At 38.8% G+C, this 25,875-nt stretch overlaps 2 protein-coding genes across 8 annotated transcripts in view; one reads left to right on the forward strand and one right to left on the reverse strand.

Annotated features, from left to right (window-relative positions):
- PSME4 (proteasome activator subunit 4) overlaps positions 1-5,481 on the reverse strand; it is a 77,362-nt gene extending 71,881 nt beyond the window's left edge. Inside the window, exon 1 of one of the 2 annotated variants that reach the window (XM_083832348.1) lies at positions 5,341-5,481. The gene's annotated coding sequence lies outside the window, so the exon portion shown is untranslated. The remainder of the gene's footprint in view (positions 1-5,340) is intronic. The other variant, XM_083832347.1, reaches the window with a different exon arrangement.
- The window catches only part of ACYP2 (acylphosphatase 2), a 39,232-nt gene continuing 17,615 nt past the window's right edge, over positions 4,259-25,875 (forward strand). For 2 of the 6 annotated variants that reach the window (XR_014582896.1, XM_083832408.1), the window contains exons 1-4: positions 5,562-5,677; positions 6,167-6,183; positions 8,039-8,148; positions 11,397-11,504. Coding sequence is in view for 4 of the 6 variants with exons in the window: in XM_083832408.1 (XP_083688534.1) it covers positions 5,608-5,677; positions 6,167-6,183; positions 8,039-8,148; positions 11,397-11,457 (258 nt within the window). In the remaining 2 variants the exon portion in view is untranslated. Of the gene's footprint in view, positions 4,514-5,561; positions 5,678-6,166; positions 6,184-7,586; positions 7,697-8,038; positions 8,149-11,396; positions 11,505-25,875 lie in introns of those variants that run through there. The other 4 variants (XR_014582897.1, XM_083832407.1, XM_083832410.1 and 1 more) reach the window with 3 other exon arrangements.

Consider the following 25,875-nt stretch of genomic DNA (forward strand, 5'->3'; position numbering starts at 1 on the left):
TTATGCTTTAGAGTTCAATAGTATAGCTTCAGTCACACCTGTCAGAAAGATTTTTTGCTACAGGAAATACCAGTTCATGTTCTCATGTTTTATTTACTAACACTTTGTGATTTAAAAAGTCTTGACAGCTGATAACCTCCTACTAAGCATTTAAGTTCCCTACTAGGTTTTCAGATCAGGATTTTTATTACTATTAACTTGAACTGACTTACCTGAGGATTCTTTCATTTCCTATAGCAGCAAAAATACTTTTCAAAGCTTAATTGAAACTGAGAAATCTGAACTTTCTGCCTGTGATTTTGTTGGTGGAGGTTTAGTAGTTTATTGCCTTAGATCTTTACGTAAAGGAATGTTAAACTAAGGACATCGTGACATAACAATGAAAAAATATTGAAAACTGAACATAAGTTTAGTTTTATTAAATATTTACATCTGTATACAATGTCAACAAGTTAACAAGCTGTGAGTTGAATCACAAACTATTACTTTGGGAACTATTGTTATAATTAAAAAAAAAAGTTTAAAAGAAAACTGCTGCTAAGTCTTCATGCCCTAGATAGAATCAGGATGTAGTGAATAATAGGGTACTAGTAGTAGGATGTAGTGAATAAAAGGAAACTAACAAAGCAAAAAACCTTCCATACAACTTGTCGTGTGATACTGCACTATACATAGGATCTCACAGTAACTGGAACAAGCACACTAACAAAAAAATTGCTCTAAGTAGTCTAGCCACACTAAAATAACGGGTGCACCGTTCTGTATCTATCATCCTATAGCTTATGTAAGTAGTCCATGATTTTAGAGCACAAGGGGGACAAATTTATGTTCCATTAGGTCCCAAATTTAGGACAAAGTTTGGCTGCAGTCCTGTAACTTGATCTGCGCAGGCATGACCCTTCCTCTGCACAGCACTCTGCTCGCCTAAGTGGGCCTCTGCACAGGTGTGGGGTACCCCCACCCAGATCTGATTGCTGCTTTGGGTCTTTGCATTTCCAGTAGACCAGGAGACAAGTGCTGTAACCAGGGCACCTGACTGTGCTAGGGGTATTCTGCAGTCAGCCTCAAAAATTTTCTAAGATTTATACACCCAAATTTTGAGTTTTACAATTTAAAAGCACAAGGTACCTTTTGTTTGCTTATGGTAAGCTGTTTTCTATTATATGGTTTTATTTCAAAATTAAGAGTGCTACACATTTTTGCCTAGCACTCCTTTGTTCTTTAGGCATGTTAATTTTCCATCTGGATGCTTTCTCTTGACAAAAGTCCTTCTTCTATGCTTTTCCTACTTTTCCACTCTCCATGGAGAAAGGAAGACAGCATACAGAAGAAGTTATAGTTGAGAATATTTATTTGAATGCAGAAATACTTCAGGAAATGTCATCAGCTCGTGCTGAGAGCTTAAGCCTTGCACAAGTGTAGTTTTTCTTCTCAGTGAAAATGCTACCATACTGGGAACTGCGTCGCTGAAGATGACAACAAGAACAGGTACACAAAGCCTAAGCCACTTCATATTTTTACATGCATTATACTTCATTTTTAGTTTCCTCTAAAAAAGCTGACTAGAAACTAGTAGTAACGGTATTACCAAAACCTTTATGAGCTAGGAACACTTCCCTGTCTTGAGCTACTGCTTAGAAAATAAAAGATATTATTAGTTTTTATATATTTTTTTAAATTTTTCTGTAGTAGCCCAGCATAGTGTTATTTATACATCCTACACAGTACAGACAAAAGCTCTTTAAGAACTCCCAGAGGCCTATCTTGTCCTTCAGACTTTGAAATCTAATCCTAGTGTTTAAGAGACTATCTTTTCCCCTAGAAGACAACAGCTGACAGTCAGCGATCCACAGAAAAAGAAAAGTAGAAGTAAGACTCTCTCTTACTTCCTAAATATCCTATATTACACCTTGGGAGACTTTAATACATCTATCTAAAACATAAATAGAGACCCTAAAGAGTTTTGTACAACTTGAAACAGAGTCTGCAAAATCAGAAGTCTTATTAGTTTTATTTTAAATTAAATTGCAATTTTAATAAATTTAAAGTTTATTTTAAAGTAAATTGTAAGAGTGAATATAGTTTTGGAGAAAACATGATAAAAGAATAACTGAAAAAAAAAGAGAAAACTACTGAAGAAAAAATTAGCCTTTACTTGAAAAAATAAATACAAATAATAGTGTTTTAAAATAGGAGTTGTATATACTATGCTTAACAGAGAACAAGCAAAAATTATAAAAGATAAATAATTGAACTTATATGGTTTCTACTTTTTCTCTCTGAGTACTCACTACTCTCTAAGCCACAAGAGGAAATAGACGCAGCAGCTTCTTTTATACAGACCCTTTGCTATCCTTTGGGAAACCACTCATCGGAATCTGCTGGGGACCATTTGTAAGTGAGTCAGGTTTGGACTTTAGATAAACACTGATGAAAAAGGGTAGCATAAATGCTAAAATAAAACAAAAAAAAAACAAAACACACAAAGAGAAAACAATAGATAAATACTTCAGCAAATAAGTGGGTGGCAGAGAGAGGGAAGAACTCTGAAGTGAGGAATGTTAATTGTTTGTAGATTGTGAAGATGTTCTGAGAAAGCTGAGAGCAGAAATTCAATCATGAACTGACAGGTCTGAGAAGGAACCATAATAAATAAAAAATGCATAGGTAGAGCATAGCTAGAGGTTAAGGAATAAATTAAGACAGCAACATTGGAGGTCATGTACCTGATAGAATATCTGCATAAACACGAACGACAGTAATTTTGGGAGTGGAAAACATCGAATGTATATGGTGGAGTGAAGTGACAGCCACACAGAGAGAAAGCAGAAGAAATGGGTACTCAAAGAAAAATAAGTTTGTAATGGTTTTCTACTCAGTATAAGCATAAATAACAAAGCTACAACTACCGAAATGTCTTTATCAACTAAAATTAAACTTATTTAAGTAAAAGATCCTTTTATTGTAAGCATTGCAATTGATGGTGCTCAGTATCAGGGCCCAGAGGGCCCATAGCTCTGATTGTCCTGACCAGGCTCACCTGAGCCAACCATATCCCCTCTGCCCCTTGGTCCTGAAGCCCTATTTAAGCTCAGGGCTGAACCCTTCCTACCTCATGGGCATGTGAGTCTCTAGTTCTAGCTTTAGGGCTCTTTGTTGTATCCTTCCAGTACTTTCTGGAACAATTCCTCATCCTTTCCTGTACCCTATGGCCAAAAACAGGATAGTGGGAAATCTATACTGCGTTTAGAGCTAGTATTTAGAGGTGTTCTTCAAACTCTTGTTCAGAGTACAGATACGTGACTGAATGATGAAATTAGTCTTCCCTACAACAGCGTTTTAGCTAATGCAAAACTTCTGCCAAGTAAAGCAACTTCCTAGGTGGCTTTCACGAAAAATCCCTTCTATAAAAGCCTAAGGTCCATGAATAATTGTTCCTAGAGAACACTATGCTGTAAGTGAAATTCAATCTATATACATGAAGCAAAAAGACCGATGAATATAAAACAATGTCTTCTGAAAGAGATAAAAGCTGGCTGACGTGCATTTAAATGAACAAGAACGTGTAATGGTCAGAAAAGAAAGCTTACTGTGAAATTAGTAGGGAGAAATAAAAGACAAACTGTATAATAGCAGCTGCTGTGAGCAAACAAAAGGCCTGGGTAAACTGGCAGCATAATGGTCATCCATGGAATTCACTGCAGCCTGGAATTTCTCTTTCATGTATTAATTGTGATTGTTACAGCTTTGTTTTAGTAATAAAAAGGTCACCTTTATTTACTGAGTAGCAAGCCAAATACAACACATGGTAATAGCTAAGCTGGCAGAAGTTTAGAAGAGTCTATTTCATTGCTGGAGTGATCTACAGATGTTATGGCACTGTATTTTCTGTTCATCCTAGCAGTACAAAAGTTCGTTCGTTGGAAGAAGTGTTCATAATCATTTGCATTTCTCTGCAGTGTAACTAAGGAACGTATCTTGTGCTATAACATATGTAAATATTTAGCATTTCTTGCAAGTAGCTGTAGGAAGTGCAATCAGCTGATTTTTAAGCCAACATCACTACAGCTGGCAGAGGGATGGCGAAAATACAAAACTTCATTGACTTCATACAGACTGTCTATACTTTAAGATAGTGCATGCTAAAGTTCTCTTACTAATTAGTGTACTTGAATACTGTTTGATTACTGATACTGACTTTTTGGACTGTAAAAACATAAAGGGTTTCATGGTATCTCTGGAGTTTTTCAGGTGTCTGTTACGAAATAATGAGAAGGTTGGTGTCATTTATTGAAAGAATGGCAAGATATTCTTATGGCAAATCAGAAAAATCCTAAACTGGCTTTAACTGATGAAAAAAATCAACTGACAAAGAAAATTAGAGGGCAGCAGATATACCTCTGGGCCAGAAGTTCTCAAGGACTGTGACGGGAATGGATTTCCATATTGAGGATGACCCAGCGCTGATGAGAGGAACCCTACCTGAGTCACATCAAGAAAACCTACTTGAAAGGTAAGAGTCATTCCTTTGATTAAAAACCAAAGTTGCCATTACAGTTTGCTCTCTGCAGATTCCAGTAATCAGTACCTGAACAAACTCTAGTTTCAAGGCTTAAGTTGCAATGTTTTATATTGTAAACAGGTTAATATTTTATTTTTGACCTGTCTTGCTCTTCAGTGTTGATAGATGGCAGCAGATGACTAAAGATTCTAGACTGAGTTCATCTTCTAACCAAGGATAATTAAATGTTGTTTCTAATGCAATATTTAGCCTGAAGATACTTTTTCTTTTAAGAAAAAGCAAACACAGAGTAGAAAACTATGTGACATGCCAGAAAAATCCATGGCGTCTGATTGGAGACTGTACCTACTAAACGATCAGTTCCTGGTTTATATCTTTGCATGTTACATCTACATTAAAAATGTTTTGGAAAGGTTTGTAAAGGAAAATGTGAGCACTAATATACATCATTGTGTAGGTTTGAGCATATTACCTGAGGTAAATTTTCTGTCTCCAAGCCCTGGTGCTCCAGCTGGAGTCCAGTCTCTCCCTGGCCTTGGTGTTTGCCACATGTGGGGTAAAATTGGGAAGGAAAAACTTTTAATGTTTTGTCTGAAAGCTTTAAGAGCTGGGAAACAGGTCAGTCCCACAGGCCCACTAGGGAGGGACAACACCCAAGACAAAGTTTCTATTTTGGTGGTATTTCGCTCTATTTGGTGGCTTTTAGCTCTCAACTACTTGACTTACCATCTTGGTCAAAATTACCTCAGTTCACCTGTGACAAATTGTGTTGTTTGAACGATTTACGTAAACCCCTGAAAAAGGCAAAGGCGGGTTACCTGTGTGCGGGGTGCTCGAACTGGGAGGCTTAGCTGTGTGGAAACGCCAACTGCGCCGGCCCTGCACAGGGAGAGGGAGCCTCGCTGGTTCCCGCAAGGCGTTCCTGACCCATCTCGGGTGTAGCGGTGACCCCCGGCGGTGACGGGGTCGCACCTCCCCTCAGGCGCCCGTGGGTCCTTCCCGCCCGGCGCGGGGCGGGCGCTTTCCGGGGCAGCTTGAGCCTCGCGCGCTGCCGTCCGGGCGGCCCGCACTGCTCGCCGGCCGCCATGTCTACCCTGGGAAAGGCCTCGGGCGCGCTCAAGTCGGTGGATTACGAAGTGTTCGGGCGGGTGCAAGGTGAGGGGCGCGGGGCCGCGGCGCTTTGCGCATGCGCGGGGCCGGGCGGGGCTGAGGCGATGGCATCGTGTGGGGGATCGCGGCGCCGTGGGGGGAGGCGGTTGTCAGCGCCCGGGGGCGACGGCTGTGCAGTCAAACTCCTGTCAGCGCGGCTCCGTGCTCGCAGAGGGACGGGGGTGGCTCCCCCCTCGGGTTGGCAGCGAAACTGAAGTGAATATTAAAGGGTCAAAGGCTATTCCCGTCTTCGTTAGGGAGTTCCTCTAGCCGCTTTAATGGAAATAGCCGCTTGGTCGAGGTCATCCCCTAGCCGTCTTCTGCAGTTGGCCCAGAGTTACAATGTCACAGAGCTCTGCAGTTTCCCTGCGGATAGACCACAGATGACATGTATACAGTTTACAATAAATTTGTGAAGTGAATTTTTTTTTGGAATAGTCTTTTATAAGATAACCTTACTCTTTTTTGACCTTACTATTTTTCTTTCTTCTCTAGGTGTTTGTTTCAGGATGGTAAGGCAACATCTGATTTACCAGTTCTACTTCAAAGCCTACTTCAAAGTATAGTATTTCCAGGGCTAAAAATACAGCAGCAGCAGATTTGTAGACTATAAACATAATCAACCGATGGATGGAGTTCTAGGTTAGACTGTTTAGTATTGCAAGCAGATTTAAGGGGAAAAATTTTTTGTTCATCTCTTATAGTAAAATATTTTTAAAAGCTTATTAATGTGTTGTTTATATTAGTGTAATTTCTAAAGATTGTGTTTGGATTGTGATACAAAGGTGAGCATTAGAACATACTAATGTTTAGAGAGGTAAATTCTGGATGTTAGTTTCTGAAGCCAATGCATTCCAGTTTACATTTCTACTGGTAATTACAGTACCAGTGCTTAAGGGAGCTTATGTTTCCTGTGATACAGTTGCTGGGGCTCGTGACCCAGCCAGAGTTCTCCACCAACTCTGAATTTGTAGCAGGTAATTCTTCTGCTTGACAGAAATCAAGAAACATGTTTCAAAAGTGTTGTGTGAACCTAGTGAGCTGTGTTTTAGACCTAAAGGTTTTATGCATAATTTATGTATTGTGAAATAGCTCAAAATAGAGAAGGATGGAGGTTTACAGTATAGTATGTCTTTAATGTTCCTTTATCAAGTGGAAAGTGTGTGTTTGCAGATCATATGATAGGCTGCATTCTGATGCTTTTGGGTAACTGCTTAGGGAAAAAGTGCTCATAATCAACTTGAAAAGTACTCTTCATAGGTAGCAACACCTTTTCATTGCCTAGATTACCCCCAGATCTGTTTTCTCTTTTGAAGTGTAATTATTATTGAGCTGAAGTTTGGCTGTTGGTATTTAGAACAAATGTCTAAAGAGAACATGGGCTACATCTCATCACTGAACACACATGAAGGAAAATGGAGGAAGCACCTTTTAATCTCAATAAATTTGAGGTGAATTAAAATATTAGCTTATTAGTATTAGTATTAGCTATTTTTATTCCCTGCAGAGAATAAAACTTCAATGGTTTCCTGTAAAATACTTTCTGTTCCATGCCATTTCAGGGTTCAGGCACAAATGAAAACTATGCAGATACATATTGTGTGTACATAAAAAATAAGAAGGTTCAGAAAACAGGACTTGTAAGTTCCTTACATTTGCTGCTATAATTTGCTTTGCTAGTAATGCAGCAGAAGATCCTTAGAATTTAAGGGGTAAAAGTCAGGTGGAAAGGTTTTAGAATGAAACATGGGGAAACACTTCTGTTTGTGCATGCAACAAGCTTAAAGAGCTTAGACACCAACTGTTTAAGAGGCAAACGCACAGTGACAGAAGCTAGAGAAAACTGAGTAAAAGGTGGTGGTGATGGATTAGTAGAGTTCTTTGATTAAAAGTGTTTAAAAATTCCTTAAACAAGGAGAGCAAGTTTTTGGCTGATCTCTGAATGAAAAAACTCACAGTATCGGAAGATTTCTGTGCATATTCAACTGATACAGCAAGCAGCAGGATGGCTTTATTATGAGCAGGGTAAGAAGCCATCATATATATACTTTGTGGTGTTTTGTGTTTTTTTTTATTATTATTATTTTTGAAGAAAAGTGTTAATGTAAACCAACATGGGAATTAACTCATGTATTTTTGTATATGTGAAATCTAATTCTTGATCAAAAGCTGGTTGCTTCTGCTGCAACTGCAGACCTGACAGGAATGTTTTAATGTCTGAGTGTGAGCATAATCTATGGATTCTTGTTTCTCTTAAGTCTCAGTCTTAAGGCTATGAGAATGGAAGTGGGGTTTAACATGGTTTACATAGTATGCATGTAGTGTATGTGCTGGCACTGATTATTGTCTCATTATTTTTCAAATCAGTACACAGAAGAGGAAGCTAGGAAGCTAGGAGTGGTTGGCTGGGTTAAAAATACCAGTCAAGGAACAGTAACAGGCCAAGTTCAAGGCCCAGAAGATAAAGTAAATGCAATGTAAGTATCTTTGTTTCTCTTAGTCTTACTACTGTCACTTACAGAAGCATCTGAAATCCCAAATGACAGGTAGGTTCTTATATCGATAACTTCAGTGCTTTCAATAACTTTGGTTTTATTTGAGGGTTTTTGTTTGTGAAATTGACGAGACGCATCCTTTAAGCTGTAAGTCTTCAAGTTTAAAAATAGTGTGAGGCTTCTGTCAGTTTTAATTTCTAGTGTCACACAGCGCATAAGTGTATTTTCCCAAAAATACTTTTAAAACAAAGAAAAAGCCTTTATTCCTATATGAGCACAGATCTGCTATTTAACTTTGAATCATCTCTGCAAAGAAACTCTGTAGAATGTCTTGAAATGTTTACTTAGCTTTTACTTAAATCAGTTTAAGAAAACAGTTTTGATTTTTTTTTTCCCAATTTTGAAAAATAATACATAAATACACATTGTAGCAAGGGCTTGCAATCTCTATTACCTGGAAATAAATTTTGAAATATTTTGGTGCCTTTAAAATGTATATGGTTTTCTTTATTAATTAATTTCCAAGAGCTTAAAGCTGTTACTATGGAGAAGTGCTGCCTGTAAAAACAAAGACCAATCCAAATATCTCCTTTTGCAAGTGTGTGTAGGGAGATTGTTTGGAGTTTTTAAAAATCTCAGTGATTTGTTGTATTGAGAAAGGGATGAGTGATCGTAAAGCCTTCCTTTGCAAGCTTCATTATGGATGGCCAATTGTTAGTGCATATTTCACAGTACAGGAATTGTTTCAAAACTCAAATAAAATGAAGCTGGCTTTTTTTGCAGGGAAAAGTGTTAGACCTTCTTGTAAAGAAACATATTGCATGTGACAGAAGTATTTGTAGTCATTTTCTTTGGTTTTGAGCTTAACATCAGATTGGTTATCTTGGGCTGCAAAACACTTAAAGCCAGGGAAGCAACAGTTGTTTCTGAAGTCAATGCTTATTATCTGGAATACTACTGTTAACTTCATATATAGTATTTAATATCTTTGTATTTGTAAACTTAGTATCTCAGTGCAATCTGTAGTAAACACTGAAGATGGACATGTGTTGGAGTATTGTTTTCTTTAAAAATTTCTCGAGTCAGTTGATTTACTCTGAGCAGCTTTAAGTGAGAGCACAGTTTAACCCCCCCAATATGTGTTCATTTGCATGAAACTAGGATTGCTGCAACATGCTGTGTTCTTCCCTTACTGTTATTTGTGTTGACGGCATTAAAGGAAACCTTACTTCCCACTAAACCAGGAAATTGCTATCTGTAATATGATATCTTGTAGCAGAGCTGCAAAATTAGACTAATGAGACTAGGCTTGTTCTCAAGGAAGAGATGGCAAAAGAGCTATTACAAAGGGAGATGAAAGCTTCCATTTTCTTGTTAAACAATTTCAAGTAGGGTCAGCAAGATGGATTGTGACAGTAAATTGACAGTGATGTTGAAGCTTTTGATGTACGTTGTTTGTGATATCCAGAGCAAATAAAAAGTTGTTTTGAATTGTTGTTTCTTCATTTTAAGCTGGAAATGAGGAAGATACCTCTGACATGGGAATAAATGTTGCAATGCTGAATTGAAATTGAAGTACAATTAAGTTACACATTGAGATATGGACTACTGAATTTCCTAGAGTAAAATGCTTGGGAGAAACGAGTTAATTTCACTTGTTACCTGTGTGGGCTTGGATACATGGAAGATAAAATGTAATGAACGTATTTTTGGTGATAAATTGCTGGACTTCCACGTGTAAAGGGAGGAATTGTATATGAACAGACACTTGGAAAGGCTCTTATTTCTCTTAGTACATGCAATAGAAAATCAAGTGATCAGAACCAGTATAGAGTTGAGAGGGAAAAAGATCTAAAGCAGGTAAGTTGGAGGCATGACTGTGTGGAGGTATGACTCTCTCTGTACTTTGAGCTCTCTAGTGAAGTGAGGATGTGTCAGGAATGTGTTTTGAAAATCAGTTGGCTAGGTAACTGATGGGGAGCGCATGACACTTGCGGATACTGGGAACCTTGTGCTGAATATTCCAAGTTCAACTTTGCTATTTTGATACTGCTTTATATGTGGTCAAGTTTCTTGGTAAAAATGTGTGCAATTTTCTATAAAACGTGTTCTTTAAAAGAGGTTGCACGGGTGGTTTTATAGATTACATTAATTTTAAGTTACTGTGTTAAAGTAAAAGGCTTACAGAGAGCACAAGGAAGGCAAGGATCTCCCGGAAGCAGTGACACTATGTTGTTTCTCTGCTGGGAAAACCTACTGAAAGCTCTGTGTTTAAACATTTGCCTTGCATTTAGCAGTAAAGTTCCTGTCTTGTCCTCTGGTTAAGTAGGAAAGGTAGGGTTCTCACCTTCTTGCCAGATGAAGAGAAAAATGGCAGCTGGGCCATGTTTCCAAAAGTTTTTCTATTAAACAGAAGAAACAGATCCTCTTCACCTTATTTTTATGGATTTGTGTATAGCCCAATACAACTTCACAGCACTGGAGCTGGGGAATTAGGCATGGGAAGGCAGCCAGAGGCCGTGCTGCTGCGCGTGCGTGGTCATGTCGGTGTTCCCTCTGCATGTGGAAGAGTGTTAATATGGGTGGTGTGCTGAGGGCTTGGTCCCTTCCCATCCTGCAGGGAAGAGGACTGACCTTGGCACCTCAGACTGATACAATTTCTCAGGCAGTGTGCTGAAGCCTGGGTTTTGTCCTAAAAGATGGAAGTAATTGGTTCCTGGCAGACAAAAAATGTGGTGGAAATACTTGTAAATGTGCCATGCAAATTGGGGTTTGCTCTGGAACACGTAACAGCTTAGCAGGGGCATTTTGACTTCTGCAAGAAGTGGCAAAAGGTAGATAAATCTGAAGGGTCAGGGCATGAAGTGTTATATGGGCAATGGGCTTCATTCCTTAGTGGATTGTCCACTTAAGGTTGAATGTCAGCTTTTTTTTTTCTTTTTTTCTGAATTAATGGAGGAAGGCTGACTTTGGTATGTTTTGTATTGAAATGGTGATGGTGCTGAAAAGTGGTTATATTCACTCAGAGTTCCCTGAGGCTAGGGTTTCACACGGTGAATTTGATGGTAATTCAGGAAGTCTCAGGTAAGAATATTTTTTTGATTTTTAGATGTTTTCAATTTGTTTTTAAAGAAGACTTCATGTTGTCAAAGATTGGTGGCTACTAGAAAGTATTTGGTCTTGAACTTCCTACATATAAAACTTAATTTCCCTTGCTTTTTCGGCTCTAGGTGTCGCTGTTCGTGTTCTGTAGATGCTGCCAGCTGTGTGCTTCAGTTGAAACCCCTCTAATTTCAGTTGTAATTGACTCTAATGCTAGAATCCACCTCTTCTTCAAGGCGAGTTTTTTTTTTTATTATTATTATTTTTTTCCACGCGGGTTCCGCCCCCCATTGCCGGCACGGTCTCGCGTCGCCCCGCTCCCCGCCGCCCCCCACCCGGGCGGTGGTCCCTGCCGGCAGTACTGCTGACCGACTCCAGAGCTCTGCCCCGTAAGCTGTTGCAGTATTACTACCTGAGGTTTTTTGCTACGATTTTCCAGACTTCCTTTCCTTAGGTGGTGACTGTCAGTGATAACTGAAACTTAAATCTGTTGCTTAGGTGAAAGCAACATAGGATTGCAAGGTTGTATTGGATCGTTGTACAAGCACAGGCAAATGGAGTTATCTGAATAATAAATGTAGGTATTTTCTTACTTAATTAGAAGCAATATGCCTTTGATATGCCTGAAAAAAGACTTACTTTGACTTTAATCCTAACTAAATCTCAATAACTATTTTAGAATAATTCTGTAGGCAGGATTGGCTGAGCTTTCTAGGAGACTTCTCAAAACAACTGCCAGTTAGATGTGCTGCTGCTGCTGGAAGCTTTTTAGTGCATTTGAGGGCTTTATGCAGACACATATTCTGCATAGTGGAAATCATTGGAACCATGTGTAACACTGATTTTCAGAGTGGAGATATTCTCTTGTAGTCTACATCCCCTTTTACAAGAGGATGTAGAATAGTTCAAGGCCCTTAATCTGGCTTTTTATGCCAAAGAAAGACTGTTCCAGATGTCTTCGTTGTTCCAATGCAATGTTTATAGAAATACTAATGAGTAGAAGTTCAGTTTAAACTAATATTTGTGAAGAGTTTTTTTTTTTTTACTCCAGGTTATTAAGGGGAATAACTTTGTGCACACAATTAAAAATAGACTTCTGGCAACAATTTGGTAATTATAAATAGAAGTATATACTTGAGAAGTATAGGTTTCTTTGAAAATAATTATTATGGGTGATGTATTTGAGAAAGATACCTGGTTTTGTTTTTTTAAGTATAAATTTAGTACTTGAGTGATGCAACATTCTAACTGTTTGTCTTCTTGAGCAGGGTCTTCCTCTGCTCCTTTTCAAACAGCCAAAAACTGTGGGATGGTTGACATAGCATGGAGCCGAAGCTGCTGCACTGCGCATTTCAGAGGGGTTTTCTAGCTTGAGTCTGGTGCTTTACTAATGGTACCCTGTAGCTTCTAGTCATTTTAGCACATGGCAGAGCTTGCTCATGTTGCCTACAGAGAAACACGGGCATAATAGGAAGAAAAATGAGGAACTTGTTCTGCTTTCCTATAGAAGAAACTAGGACATTGAGGCTGAACTGATGTGCATAAATGTACAGACACATACAGATGTGCATGAACTCTAATGATTTAAGTTATCTTGGCCAAAGTCTTCTTGTGACCTTTCAAACAAGTTATAAAAGGAATAACAGCTGACAAGATCTCTGGTTCTTAAAGCATGTCAGAACGGCAACTTTCATTTTGCTGTTTTTGGTAGAAGTATATTTTATTTGGTCTCAAAATTCTGAAGTGGTTTTGGTTTCTCTCAAAATAGATTGGGGCACTTTAAAGTTTTTGAAACTGCTGTGTTACTTAAGGCTATTGCGTCTCAACAGATTGGCACAAAGGTTGTGTAGGATGGTTCTGACTCTTTCGATGTTGTCCAGGAAGCCATGCAAAAAATGATGTAAATCATAGTATAAAATTATTGGATCTGGTTTTATCTGAATTGTGAAGTTTTCTCTAGCTAGGTACTAATTGATATTAGCATGAACCAAGAAGTAGCCAACGATACCTGCAGCTAAACATCACAGGGCATCTTTGTCTTTTTGCCCTTTGACTTTATCTGATGTCCTTTCATCCTTCTGCTCTTGAGTTAACTTATTATATTCACTCTGTTACTGGATTAGAAGCTTTCTTTTCAAAGCCGGTATTGTGGTTTTTTTTTTGTTTTTTTTTTTGTGGCTGGGGTGAAACAGTTGTTTTAATCTATAATGAATAATCTGTAATGAATATTCTGTTCATGCATCGTAAGCTCTTTCTGTGGATATTCTGACTTGCACTCCTATGTTGTGATGCTGTAGGCTCTTCCTGCTTGTTTCCTTTTTGCTAAAGGAACAAAGAAAGTAAGTCTGGAAAAAAAGTCGGGCAAATATTCAGAACTTTATGAAAGAAAAGCAGGCTTTAAAACAAGCAGCTGATGTTCCATGTTTGCAAGCAATGACCATTCTGATGGGAGAGTGTCCTGGACAAATAGTTCTCCTTCCCTGTTTTCAGTCTATAGCATTTTAGCAGTGACTAGAAAACAAACCATCTAGGGCACCAAAAACAATCTATTCCAGCTCCCAAGTCTCCCAGCAATCATTTAATGAGATTTCAATAACAATATTTTTGCAGCAGGTTTGGTCTGCTACGTAGGGACTCCTGTGAAATCCTATTATGCTGTACAAATGCTGATCCTATGCCTCTGGTTTTGCTTGTCATATGTAGTATGCACTTCTTTGAAATTTGATGTTAAGGCCACTACTAGAAGCTACTATGGACTGCACAAGTATATACTCCAACTTCAGACCATGTAGGCAAACTTACATGGTTACAGAGTTGCTAGGGTTTTAGGATAATGAGATGGCTTCTGTCTGCTAGTCTGAGATCTCCCTGACCTGTTCTGCTTTTGCAGACTGTGGAGCTGGAGCCTGAAAACATGTGTTTTCCTCAAGGGACTGAAAGGACTCTGGTCCTGAGTGAGCTCTCTGGAGGCTTTGTGGAGCCAGGAATGTTGGAAGCACTGGTGTTTAGCAAGCCTGCGTACTGCAGCTGTCCTGGGACCAAACTTTGAAAGCTCAGGCTCCCCAGCAGCCTCACAGACGACCTGCCAGCACATTCTGATGTAAATTTCTTTGGAAAGCAAATCCTGCTAGTTCCTGTTTGAGAGAAAATTGAGGTTTTTTTGCTCAAAAATTCACTTTGAAGATGAACATGTTCACTCTTAGATTAGCTACACGTCTTCCGTTTGATCACACTTGCACTCTATCCTTGGCTGGAATTGTGTACACAAATTTGTATTTGTGCTTTTGCAACTGGCTATTGCCCATGCTACACTTTGTTTGGCTAGGAAGCTGCTTGAGCTGTATTGCTCAGCTTTGGAGATAAAAAGTTGATCCCTGTTGCTTGTCGCAAACATCACTTGATGTCTACTTATGCTTAAAAAAATTAAACAAATAAAAACAACAAGCACAAATACCACCACCAACCAAACAAAACACATAGCTAGACTGTGCTTAGCTTCATGAAAGTTCAGGCAGACAGGGTTCCCATGGTACATTGGAAAATGACTGCTGTGCCCTCAAAATCCCACTGACGTTAAATGGTACAAAGTGAAAAACCCTATAGGCTGTAGTCAGTCAGGGCCCCATTCTGCCTCATTAACAGGTAAGAGATGGCTACTGCTCAGGAGTAGGCAGTAAAATTAAGCAATAAACCCAGGGAGTGTATTAATGTACAAATAGAACACCATAGCAGTGAGGGGAACTGACTGGCACAGTCTCACAGGAAGCATCTTGCAAACCATTCAAGTTGTTTCCCGATTCCTGGTCCAGGATTTCACCACTCTATTCTTCTTGTCTTTCTCATCCTCTGTAGCTTAAAACAAAACCATTCAACTTATTTCATTGCTATTAATAAGAAAACCAATGCCTTTGTAGTTCTTGCATGATAGAAATGGTTATGTATACCAGCTGTCAATTTTTCTTGTTAAGTGCTAGTATTGATAATAATTAATTGGGTAATTACACAGAAATTTTCTTTTTGGCTAGTGTCCATATGGACAGTATAGGCAGGAAACTCAGCCCTGGCAGTTGGGAGTGGAACGTACAAGCAATACAAGCAATTAATTGTTTCAGTGAGCACTTGTAAACAAGGTCAGCTCAACAGGCGTTCAGGAAATCTCATATGAAATGTGATGCTGTCTTCATTATCCTTCTAAAGGATTTTGGTGTAGGACCAAAACAGCAGGCAGGATTTCTCTGCTAGGCTGTTTAAGTACATACAACAGATTTCTTGGGACTTTCAAGATCCAGGGATAAATATTTAAAAGCAAAGAAAAAACTGGACCTGTACTCTTTTCTTTGGAAAAAAAAAAAAAAAGTTTTTCATCTTAAAGCTGTTCCTTTGCGTGGGTTTAGTCACAATTATTCACTGAATCTAGGCTAATAAAAATCCATTTAAGTTAGTGCCTGGGTTATTATTTCTAAGCTATTATTAAAGGAGTCTTTCCTGTTATTCCCAACCAGAAATATGTAGGAGGCTGACAACCTAAATATTGAGCCCCATGCGTCATGAGAAATACTGAATATTTTATGTTGGGAGCAATCAGCCCTGTGGGGTGGGTACGGAGGGAATGCTGGCACTGCAGGGGCTGCTGTGGCCTGGGCAGGGATCCCACCTGCCAGGGACCTGTCTGGCACCTTTCCCCTGGCAGCGGTGTCCCTAAGGCTAAAGGCTATGTGGTACAGGCTCTGCTCTTGTGGGTCCTCCCAATGGAGAAAATGAAGTTCATGGCTTTAGTTGGAGTCCTGCATGGAAACTTGTCTACTCCCAAGGGGATCGTGTCACTGGGAACGTGACTCCGCGCAGAAAGGCATAAAAGGTCTGTTACTGTGTGCTTTGGAAACAGAATGTATTAAAATGCTCCAAATGTTTTACCAGCTAACGTGGCTATCAAAAGCTATGGCATTAATCTTGAAATGGATAGCTTCTGTATGAATATGGAGCTCAGGTGTCTCTCGCAGGACTGTTGGTGTGAGGGCCTGTCTGCACATATTTCCCTGACTGAAGCATGACTGTTGTTACGGGAAACGTGTTTGCCTTGCTCTGTTTCATCATCTGTTCAAAGGCTTGGCATATGCTGTTGAGATATGGGGCACTTGACAAAAACAGCATTTTTTTTTCCTCAGTTTTACCAGGTGATGTGTTGTCAAACCCAGTATTCTTTTGGAAGAAAAGGGAGAGAAATGGCACAGTACCGAAGGCAATAAAAATGTAGCGCCTCTGGTCAATGTGAGTCTGTCCCAGGGTAGCCAAGTGTTTGTTTACAGCAGTGGTTTCCCTGGTAGGGGGTTGCTTACTGCTGACCTTAGAGAAAAACCTCAAAGGACAAAGTGGGAAAGGACAGGGAATTTATAGTACTTTGAATAATGCATTGTTGTCGAAGTATATCTGATACATAGCGAGTGTAAATTTTTAACAGCTGTCAGTAGGTAGAAATAAGTTCTCTGATCAACACCTCCTAAAATATAATCCAGAATTGTCATGTTCAGCTGGTCCCAAGATTAGGCAAATCCACAAGTGAAAGCTGGCAGCAGTGAAATGAACATGAAGGGGGTGATACAGACTTGCCCGAGGGTGGGTTGCACAGTCCTTTTTGAGCTCATGTTTGGTGGCTTGTTTAGAGCGCGTTGTTTGGTAACCCGCTTCTCTCAAACAGCTTCCTTGCTCTTAAAGCAGCTCAGCAGGGTAGCCTGCAGCGGCTTCTGGAACTAACCTCGAGGCCATAGCTAAATACAGGAGTCTGAAGTGGAAGAGCTGTGCATGCTTCCCCTCAGCATGCTTTGTTTAGTAGGCAAGCGTAACGTGTTCTCTTCATTGTTCATGCAGTCATCTCAGTCTCTACAGTGAACTGCACCTTTAAAAACAAGTTCCTACATAATTAAAGAAAAAAAGGTTGTCCTTAATGGTGTAACGTAACTCTGTTACCTTATTTAACACGAGCATTTGTGTTTTAATAGGTAGAATTTAAGAAAATTCTGCTTAATTCTTAAAAGGTGAAGTACTCTGATAAACACTGACACAAAAGAAGTTGTTAGTTCTGGTTCTATAGCTAGGTCAAAGAAAGAGTAAGGCAGGAGAACCAAGCACTAAATGATGTTGTCCTTGATTCTGTCACTTTACAGCAGAAGAGGAGCTGTCTTTATACCAGCAGACATGGAAATCCTTGAACACTTTTGCCTTCCCAGTTGCTCTGGCTCCACTACAGCTTGGCAGAAAACACGATTTCTCTTGTGGCTATCTAAAAGTTTTGGCTGCTTGTACCGCTATAGTGATACAAACTGACTGGCGGACAGAAACTCTTCCCCATGAAATATAAACAATTCAAAGATATTTAGAAATAAAGGAGGCCACCCTCATAAATTGAGGGTTTTTTCAAAGCATACAGATCTTGATGGAAAGTTTCTTTTTTCACCTTTCTTAAAGAAAAAAGAAGTAAAACTTTGGGGATAACAGCTGTAACTTAAGTTATATAAAGAAGGCCGTTCCTCAAGCAAATAAACTTTGATATGTTTTAGGTTTGAATTTGGTGAATAAAGTAACTGACTTTATGGAGAAGAACAACAGGCTGTTCTGTGAAGCTTATCTTCAGGCACACTGACCGCTTAATTCAGTAATGACCCAGTGATAGTGTCTTGCTTGACTGTATTGCCAACTAAGATTTTTGTGACAATACTTCAACTCTTTTCTTAAAGTCTCAGTCCTTGGTACAAACTTATGTAGGAATCGAACTTCTGTTTATAAAAATAAATAAAAGGTTCCCAGCCTTGCATGTCATAGAAAAATAAGCTCTGTTAAGATGATGCCAAAACCCAAAGGCAAGCAAAGACTGAATTTTATTTTAAAGATTTCATATGATTTTTCCTGGTTGTCTGATTTTTCTGGCACTTGATTAATAAACCTGAATGTGTGGAATTAGCAATAATGTTTAGTGAAAAGAGGACAGTAAGAGCGTTAGGAATAGTTTCCAGCTGTTTCTTGTTCTGTGCTGTAGTTTCACTGCATATTTTGTTGTTCCAAACACTTGATATCTAGCCGTAGTGAAGAAAATAACTGTGCAAGTAATGCCAAGATATGTTTGTCTTATTACACTGGGTCTGATTATAGCAATACTAATGACAAATGAGGAAAAGCAGATCCTAAATCCATGTTCATAATAGCTGGATTAATTGAATTCTGAATTGGTTTTCTGGAGTATGTTGAGCCCAAGCTATACCTGAACCTACAGTGGGCCCCCTGAATTTCTTGGCCTCACAGCAAAGTGAAAACGTCGTATGGTGAATGCAGTTCATGAACCTGTAACATACAGTGGGTGTATCAACTGCTTCATGGTCAGAGATTCTCTGCAGAGTGAGGATCTCAAGTCGCTTGGGGCTCTTTTTACTTTTTTCTTCCATTCAGTATTCCTTTCTAGTATTCCTTTTTTTTACCTCCTGCAGTCTTTCTTTGAATGCTGGAGTTCTTGTATCGTGGGATATATGGAAGCATGCAATTTGTGGCTTGTGTGGTGTCTATCTGCCTGTAGATGCTTACAAATACAAAATCTCTTCATTTATCATGGTGAAACTGATCTTTAAACTGCCTGTGTCTAGTGAAACAATAGATGCAAATAGATGCATACAGAATAGGGATGCTAGGGAAGGAATTGGAAAATCAGATTTAGAGTGAAGAGGAGAGAAACTGGTTTTGCTAGGAATAAATTTTAAAAATAACATTATGAATGACAGAGTGCATGTCTAACATGTAAGTTTTGGTGAATGGAATCAAGTAAATCTGCAGAAACTTGCTTCCCAGACCTGACAGATGCTACAAGCAACTTTTTTGTTCCAAAAAACATTGTTTTAATGTTTCTTAAGTAGTTCCTGTTGGGTACAGTCATGGATTTCTATTAGGTGTTTTTCCAGTTAGTTTCATATCGTTGGGTTGCTAGCACAAAGGAAAAATTGTCAAGTTATGGATTTTTCCCTCAGGGTCTGCTTGCTTGTACAGTTAGTGAAAATCATTTGTTTGGGAAGCAAACCTGGATATGTTTGAGATTGCTCGATACTGAAGACCTTGCCAAATTCTTTTTAGCTTTCTCTTCAGAACTCCATAGGATGTACACAGTGCCAAGAAACTGTTTTCCGGTTGACTTGATGTGTACAGTATAGCTACTGTCAGGAAAGTTTTATTTCAGTGTGTAGACTCTTTTCTGTTGTATCCTTGCAAAAATGGCACTGTGAGTTACTCAGTTTCACTTCTCCAAATACATGTACAGTTTGCAGAGCCTAATCTTTAACTTAGCACTCACTTCTGACTTGTTGTACGAGCTTCCTTAGAGCCTTAACTTTTCCTGAGTAAAATGGAGCATTGATTTCCAGTGATATCCGCAGTATTAGAAACTGACATTTTTTATTTTTTTTTAATGATTAGCATTCAGAATCAATGTCAAACTAGGGAGTCAGATTTACTTTTGAAACAATGAATTTTGGTAATTAAATATCAGTTAGTACAACAGGTTATCAGAACACAATGTGATAACCAGTGCTTTTGGATTAATTAATATGAATTAAAAATTGAAGTAGTAGTTTGAAATGTTGAAACAAATGGGGGAGAACTTTCACTTTAGGTGCTTGTATGTTCCATGTATTACTGTTACTGCTCCTCGGTATTAGTTTGGTGATAATGTTAGGTGATAAATGCAGAATAATAAAACACTGTCCTGAAGGACTCGAATGGAATTGAATGTGGACAGTCACTCAAATATATAAAGCAATGACTTACCAGTATCTTTAGGTTGCATTGTCCCTAGGTGTAATTTCCATACGTCTGCCGCTCTCCCTCTACACTTTTTTAAAGGCTTTACAATTCTAGAATGCTGTGACTGAGGAAATGAGATAGCAATGGTTGTGATCCATCTAATATACTTGTACAGAGCATAGGAATGGGGGTGGACAGACTGTGAGCATTCTCTAAGAATACCTGGAGTGAGAACTTACATGCAGATGACACCTCAAACAACTCCAGCTGCTGCTGTGCAATTCCATACTTCAGTAGGAGGCTTGTAAACTGATTTTGACAAAGTACGTGTCAAGAGCAGTTTCCAATGCTGATGCAAAAGGGTGGCTGCACAGACAAGGGCATCATGTCAATACTAGCAATAGGCTAATACTATCTGTGGAAAGCATCTAATATCCACACCTATGAGTAGCAAATGAATATGCTTAAGGAAACTTTGGTGGAGGCCAGAAGAGAGATCCTAATATTGGTATTGTAACCAAATCATAAGTAGGTTGGGAGTTGTAGTGTGAGTATACTTGTCAACTTTTTAAGATGGTATTTTTTTAGTTGTCTTACAAAATTGCTGCAGACGAGAATAGTTTGCAGGTAGACCTGACCAAAGTGTCGGGAAAATGCGTTTAGCATTTGCAGAAATTTTGGAACTGCAGTGAACTGAGACATGACTGGAAAGAACAAGAAGGTGACTAACATTTTTTGAGATTATGTTGTAGGAACAAAAGCATCTTTGTCTACTTAATTAAGTTGGATTCTAGGTAATGATGTTGCTATTAGCCTTCAATCTTTAGCAGGATGACTGTAAAAGTCTTTTATTAATTTATTCTACAAAGACTTGTAGAAGTCATGGCTATATGCACTGTGCTAAAGAACAGTGATCTAGAGACAACTTACACCACTGCGCATTGGTCTTTGGCCTGCACTGCAGAAATGAAGGTATTTGGGGTCTCTCAGTCATAAACACCAACAAATTATGCAGTCTTCTGCCTCTGTACTTCAGCTTATCCCAGGCTAGAGAAAGAACCTTGTCTGACCAGCTAGCCTGTGTTCCTCTCTTCCATCTTCCTATCTTTGTTTCTTTCCTGAGTATCACATTGGTTTTTAAAGTTTGCTGCTAAAATATCACTTCTTTTCTTGTTTACACGCTGTACTTCCTCAGTCATTAGTACTGCAAAAAAAAAAGGAGGAAATGGGCTTTACACAGTATACAGTGCTCTTTGGACATTCTGGATGTAATCAGTCGTGGAAGTAATGTCGCTGACATGTTCATGTTCATGAACAGGTATTAGCCTGTGTCGCTCTTAAGCCTTAGGACTGCTAGGCAGAAGCACTGATATCGCTGTGTATCAAAGTGGAATACAGATTCTTTAAATGTCCATGCTATTTTTTGTACTATAGGTAGGCTATGGTCAATACTAGATATTAAAAATCAAATAAAGATATCTGTTATTTTAAATAGAGTAATACTGGGGAAAGTATGTAAATACTTTTTTTTTGAGATATGCTGGTGTGTGTAACTGTAACAAACTCTCACAGTGAATTTAATGTGCAGGAACTAATAAGTTAATTCAACTGGAGGGTATAGAAATCTCAGGGGTCTAAAATTGGGTTCTCCTACGCTGGTATCAATTTTAAAAGGTTACTTATTTGCTACTGAACTTGAGCTGTTACTAAAGCTTTGTTAGATAGAGTTCTTGATGCAATTAAAATGATGGAAAAAACCTTTTCATGTGGTCTGTGTCAATGAAGGGATTCAACTGGACACAGCCTGAGATGTTCTCATTGTAACTTGGTGGATGTGACAGAATTGTTAATCTTTTTTTTTTTTTGCTTTGGATATGTGTTGTTTAAAGGTAGTGCAATAAATGTGGAGTTCATATGTATTAGCATATTGAGGGACTGAAACTATGCTAGATTCAGGTTTGATACGAAAGAAAATGGTTAGAAGTTGAAGTACTGCATACCTTTCTAGGAATAATCATGAATTTTATGAACTACAGGATATGTATGTGTACATGGACAAATTCTTCAGCCATCATTACAGACGTGAAGCAAGCTGGAGATCCTCTGACTAGGTTTACTGTACTGTAAAGGTCATTTATAGTTCCTCAGCCACAAAATGAGTGTTTCCATAGCTGAACTCATGTGTAAGGCTTCATGTCAGTCTATCATGGGAGGCTTAAATTGCAATTGGCTTTGGCCACAGTATTTTCAGCTGTAAAGCTATTGGGAAGTGTGGGGATTAGAGTGTTTGTATTTGGAGGATTTGATTCTCCTGTGGTTTAAACAATTTTTTGGTTTGCCTGAAATTCACCCTTTTTGTATGTGGTATAGGCTTTGTAGTTCAGAGTTCTAACACTAGATGTCAATCTACTTGCATATGTAGAGGTTGCAATGTATTTTGCCTTCTAGATATTTCTTTCACCAGCTGGACAAGCAGAATCCTGTCTTCCACCTACTTTGCAGGGAATTCATGTCATGAGAAAAGAGGAATTTAAATGTTGGATTTCTTGTAGTAGCCAATATTGAAGACAATTTCTTTAAAATAAGACATGGCAGTTTGGGGATTGCATGGAAAATATTTGATTTCCATGAAGCTGATTGACAGCTTGAGTTAAAGGAGAGTCAAAAACCTAAAAGTAGAAGTTGGAATCTACATTTCTAATTTCTAATGAAAAGAAACTTAAACATTAATAATTCTTATTGATTGCTGCTTCTTGGTATTTGAACTTTGTAGGTACTGAGTTTAATAAAATGGCTGAACATTTGTCTGTTGGTTATTATTTTGTTGTTTGGGTAAGGCTTCTGTTTACAGAAAGAAATTCTGAGTTCCCTATAAACAGAAGCTACAAAAACATGAATGCTAAGCTAGAGGGAATCATAGCTCATGTCACCCCACCTCTGTTCTGTTTGTTCTATTCCTGTAGCAGGCAGTGTGTTTAGGGATACAACAGGAGCCAAATTTAACTTACTAGGAATATTGTCATCATAACAGTGAGCATGAGAGGGAATCTTGAGTATGAAACCTTTAAAGTCTGAAAACATCAATTCTAAACATATATACAGTATCCTATAAAGTAAAATGTATAATACATAAAAATGGAGCAAAACTTGTTTCAGTGCTTCTTTTCTGTTGTGTGCCTGCAGAACAAAACAATCTGATTTTAGCCTTACATTAGCAGACATGACAGGAGGCATTGTAAGTCCATTTAACATTTGTCAATAAGCCAGGAGACACAGGTCTTAGCCCACATCTGTGCTTATTTAAGGATGAATATTTTGGAAGTGTCTGTGGCTGACTGAGATGCCTGCATCCAGAGCAATCCTGAAATTTTTAAGTGATGAAGTGCTATTTTTGTAGAGGTAGGAGCATTTGGAGGAACAAACACTTGAAGTCAGCTTTAATATTTCTGATACCATGCTTCTACCATCTCCTCTGTCTTGTGTTCTAATTTTGAGATGCAGTGGTGAAAAGAGCTGTGTGAAAAATATAGTACTGTGTGGAAGTTAGGTCCTCAGCACTGTTCCTCAGCACAAACTGATGTATTCTGAGAACCTTTTGTAGCTGGTCTTTGCTCCTAGTAATGTCAATGTAAGCGCACTGTTTCTAGTTAGTATTGGTTTTGATGCTTAAGCGCCATTTATGAAAGTGTTTTACATTTCAGTGTTGCAGAGACAGTAAGAGAACCGGAGAATCTTTTAGACTGGCAGCAGCACAGACAGGAGCAAAAAAACAGCAGGAGGCAGAGGTTTCTCTCTTAAGTATAGTATCTTACTCTGAGTAATGGTTTAGAAATAAATGGAGCTAATTACTGCTGTGAATGCTATTGGCAGAACCCAGGGAGTTATACTGAGGTTTTTAGGCACAGAGCAAGTAACAGTGGCTGTAAGTTTAACTTCCTCATTGTGTTAACATCTTTCATTGTGCTGTATCTACAGTTTTGTGTCAGATCTCTGATTTTTTTCATTTAAGAAAGTACATTTTTAGATAGCACTAAAATAGCTAACTGGTCTAACAGCTTGGAGAACGTTTGGACAGAGATAAATGTGATTTGTTATAAAACTTGCTAATGTCCTTTGTCATCTCTGCCATTTTGATCCTGGCTAGCTTCCAAAACTGGATTTATCTCTCTGCGTATCTGTGGAAGTTTTCCATGGGCAGGGAGGCCTGCCCTGTGGGCTGGAGCCCTGCCTGGCATCGCTGAAGCGCTGTGTACTGTGGCCCTGTACCTGAGCTGCCTTTCCCAGTTGCAGCATGTCCCAACTTAGACCCTAGTGTTTGAAAAATTTTCTACATGGGCAGTGTTTTAAACATGTTTTAATCAGTGGCTGTCAGATGAACTTCACTCTGTCTGGAGGTATTAAAACAAATTGTTTCTGCCATGAAAATGTCTGATGTTACACTGTAATTCTGTCAGACTGAAACATTCAAACAGCAGTAATTCTGTCCTTAGTATCTTGCAGGAGTCTCGTTCTGATTCAGGCATATTAGTAGTGCTATGCAGCTATAGGTAAAATTCTTCTCAAGGAAATGATATATTGTTTTCTACATGTCTCTGCCTGTTTGGGTGACAGTTAGTATGTCCATATATATGAATGAAGGCTCACTTGCACATACTTCAATGTTTAATATGCTTTCTAATTGCATGCTGGGCAATTGCATCAATTGCTGAATTCCTCAAAGATTCGGGCAGAATAAAGTACCCTATGACTTCATATTTTTTAATAATTATCAGTACCCTGCTTTAAATAACTTTTTGAGGTTTTTCTATTTTCATTTTAAAAAAAATGCAAGCTCTGAAGTATCAAAGCTGACTGCTGTTCCAAATCATTTAGAGATCTGGTATATTGTTTAGACATCGGTTGAAAGAAGTGATAGAATATAGTCAACGTGACAGTAAAAACATAAAATTAGTATCATGTCCAATTAAATTGTTTTTTTTATTTATCTTACGTCGCCTCTGGTGTGAGCAACCAAAATGTGTAGCTGTACCTGGCTTTGTGGTGGTTTTGTCACGGTAGTGAATTGTGTCTGGGTGATCACTGCTGTCTGAGTAAGCAGGGGTAGTAATACATGTGGGGCTTTCTCCTATTTCCACTTCTTTGCTCCTTGGCAAAATCATCAAGGCAGAGCATTTCATGAGCTGATGCTCAAAGTAGAGCCAGGGGATTCTTGGAAATGCAGCAATGCATAATCCAAACTCCCAATGGAGCTTTGACAGACCTGTCCAGTCTCACACTGTTTTTCATTCATGGAGTTGTCTGGAGAAAATAAAAGGGGGTTGGGCATGGAAACTGCTTCTAATGTCTGAGATTGTGACAGCATCCTTCGGCTGCTGCACTGACTCACTGGTCAGCCTTGAACCTGAGAGATCCTGCCTTATCAGCCTGGAAGGCAGCTGCCTGCTCTCCATGGGTAGTGAAGGTGCTGCCTGGCACTTCTGCCTGCCCGTGTGCTGGCACAGAGGCTTCCAGTCCTCTGTTTGTGGCAGTATCTCTTGAGAGGCAGCACTGGAAAAGTGTGTGAACGGCAAGATACGTCCTGCTGCCAAAAGACAGGATACTGTTCATGTAATAAACCTTAATAGCAATCTGTAACGTAGCTTCAGGTAGCCTGTTCACAAATTATTTAAGAATTCTAAGTACGCAGGGACTTGAATTTCTATTTCATGAAATTAATTGCAGATGAGGAGCGACATGGACCTGAAATTCTTAAAGAAATTAACTCTAGCTCATTAATTAATGCTTTTTTTTTTTTTTTACAAGGTCAGAAAATTGCTTTAGCTCACAGTGGAA

The sequence above is a fragment of the Anser anser genome (genome assembly GCF_964211835.1).
Source record: "Anser anser genome assembly, chromosome: 3".
Classification (NCBI taxonomy): Eukaryota; Metazoa; Chordata; class Aves; order Anseriformes; family Anatidae; genus Anser; species Anser anser.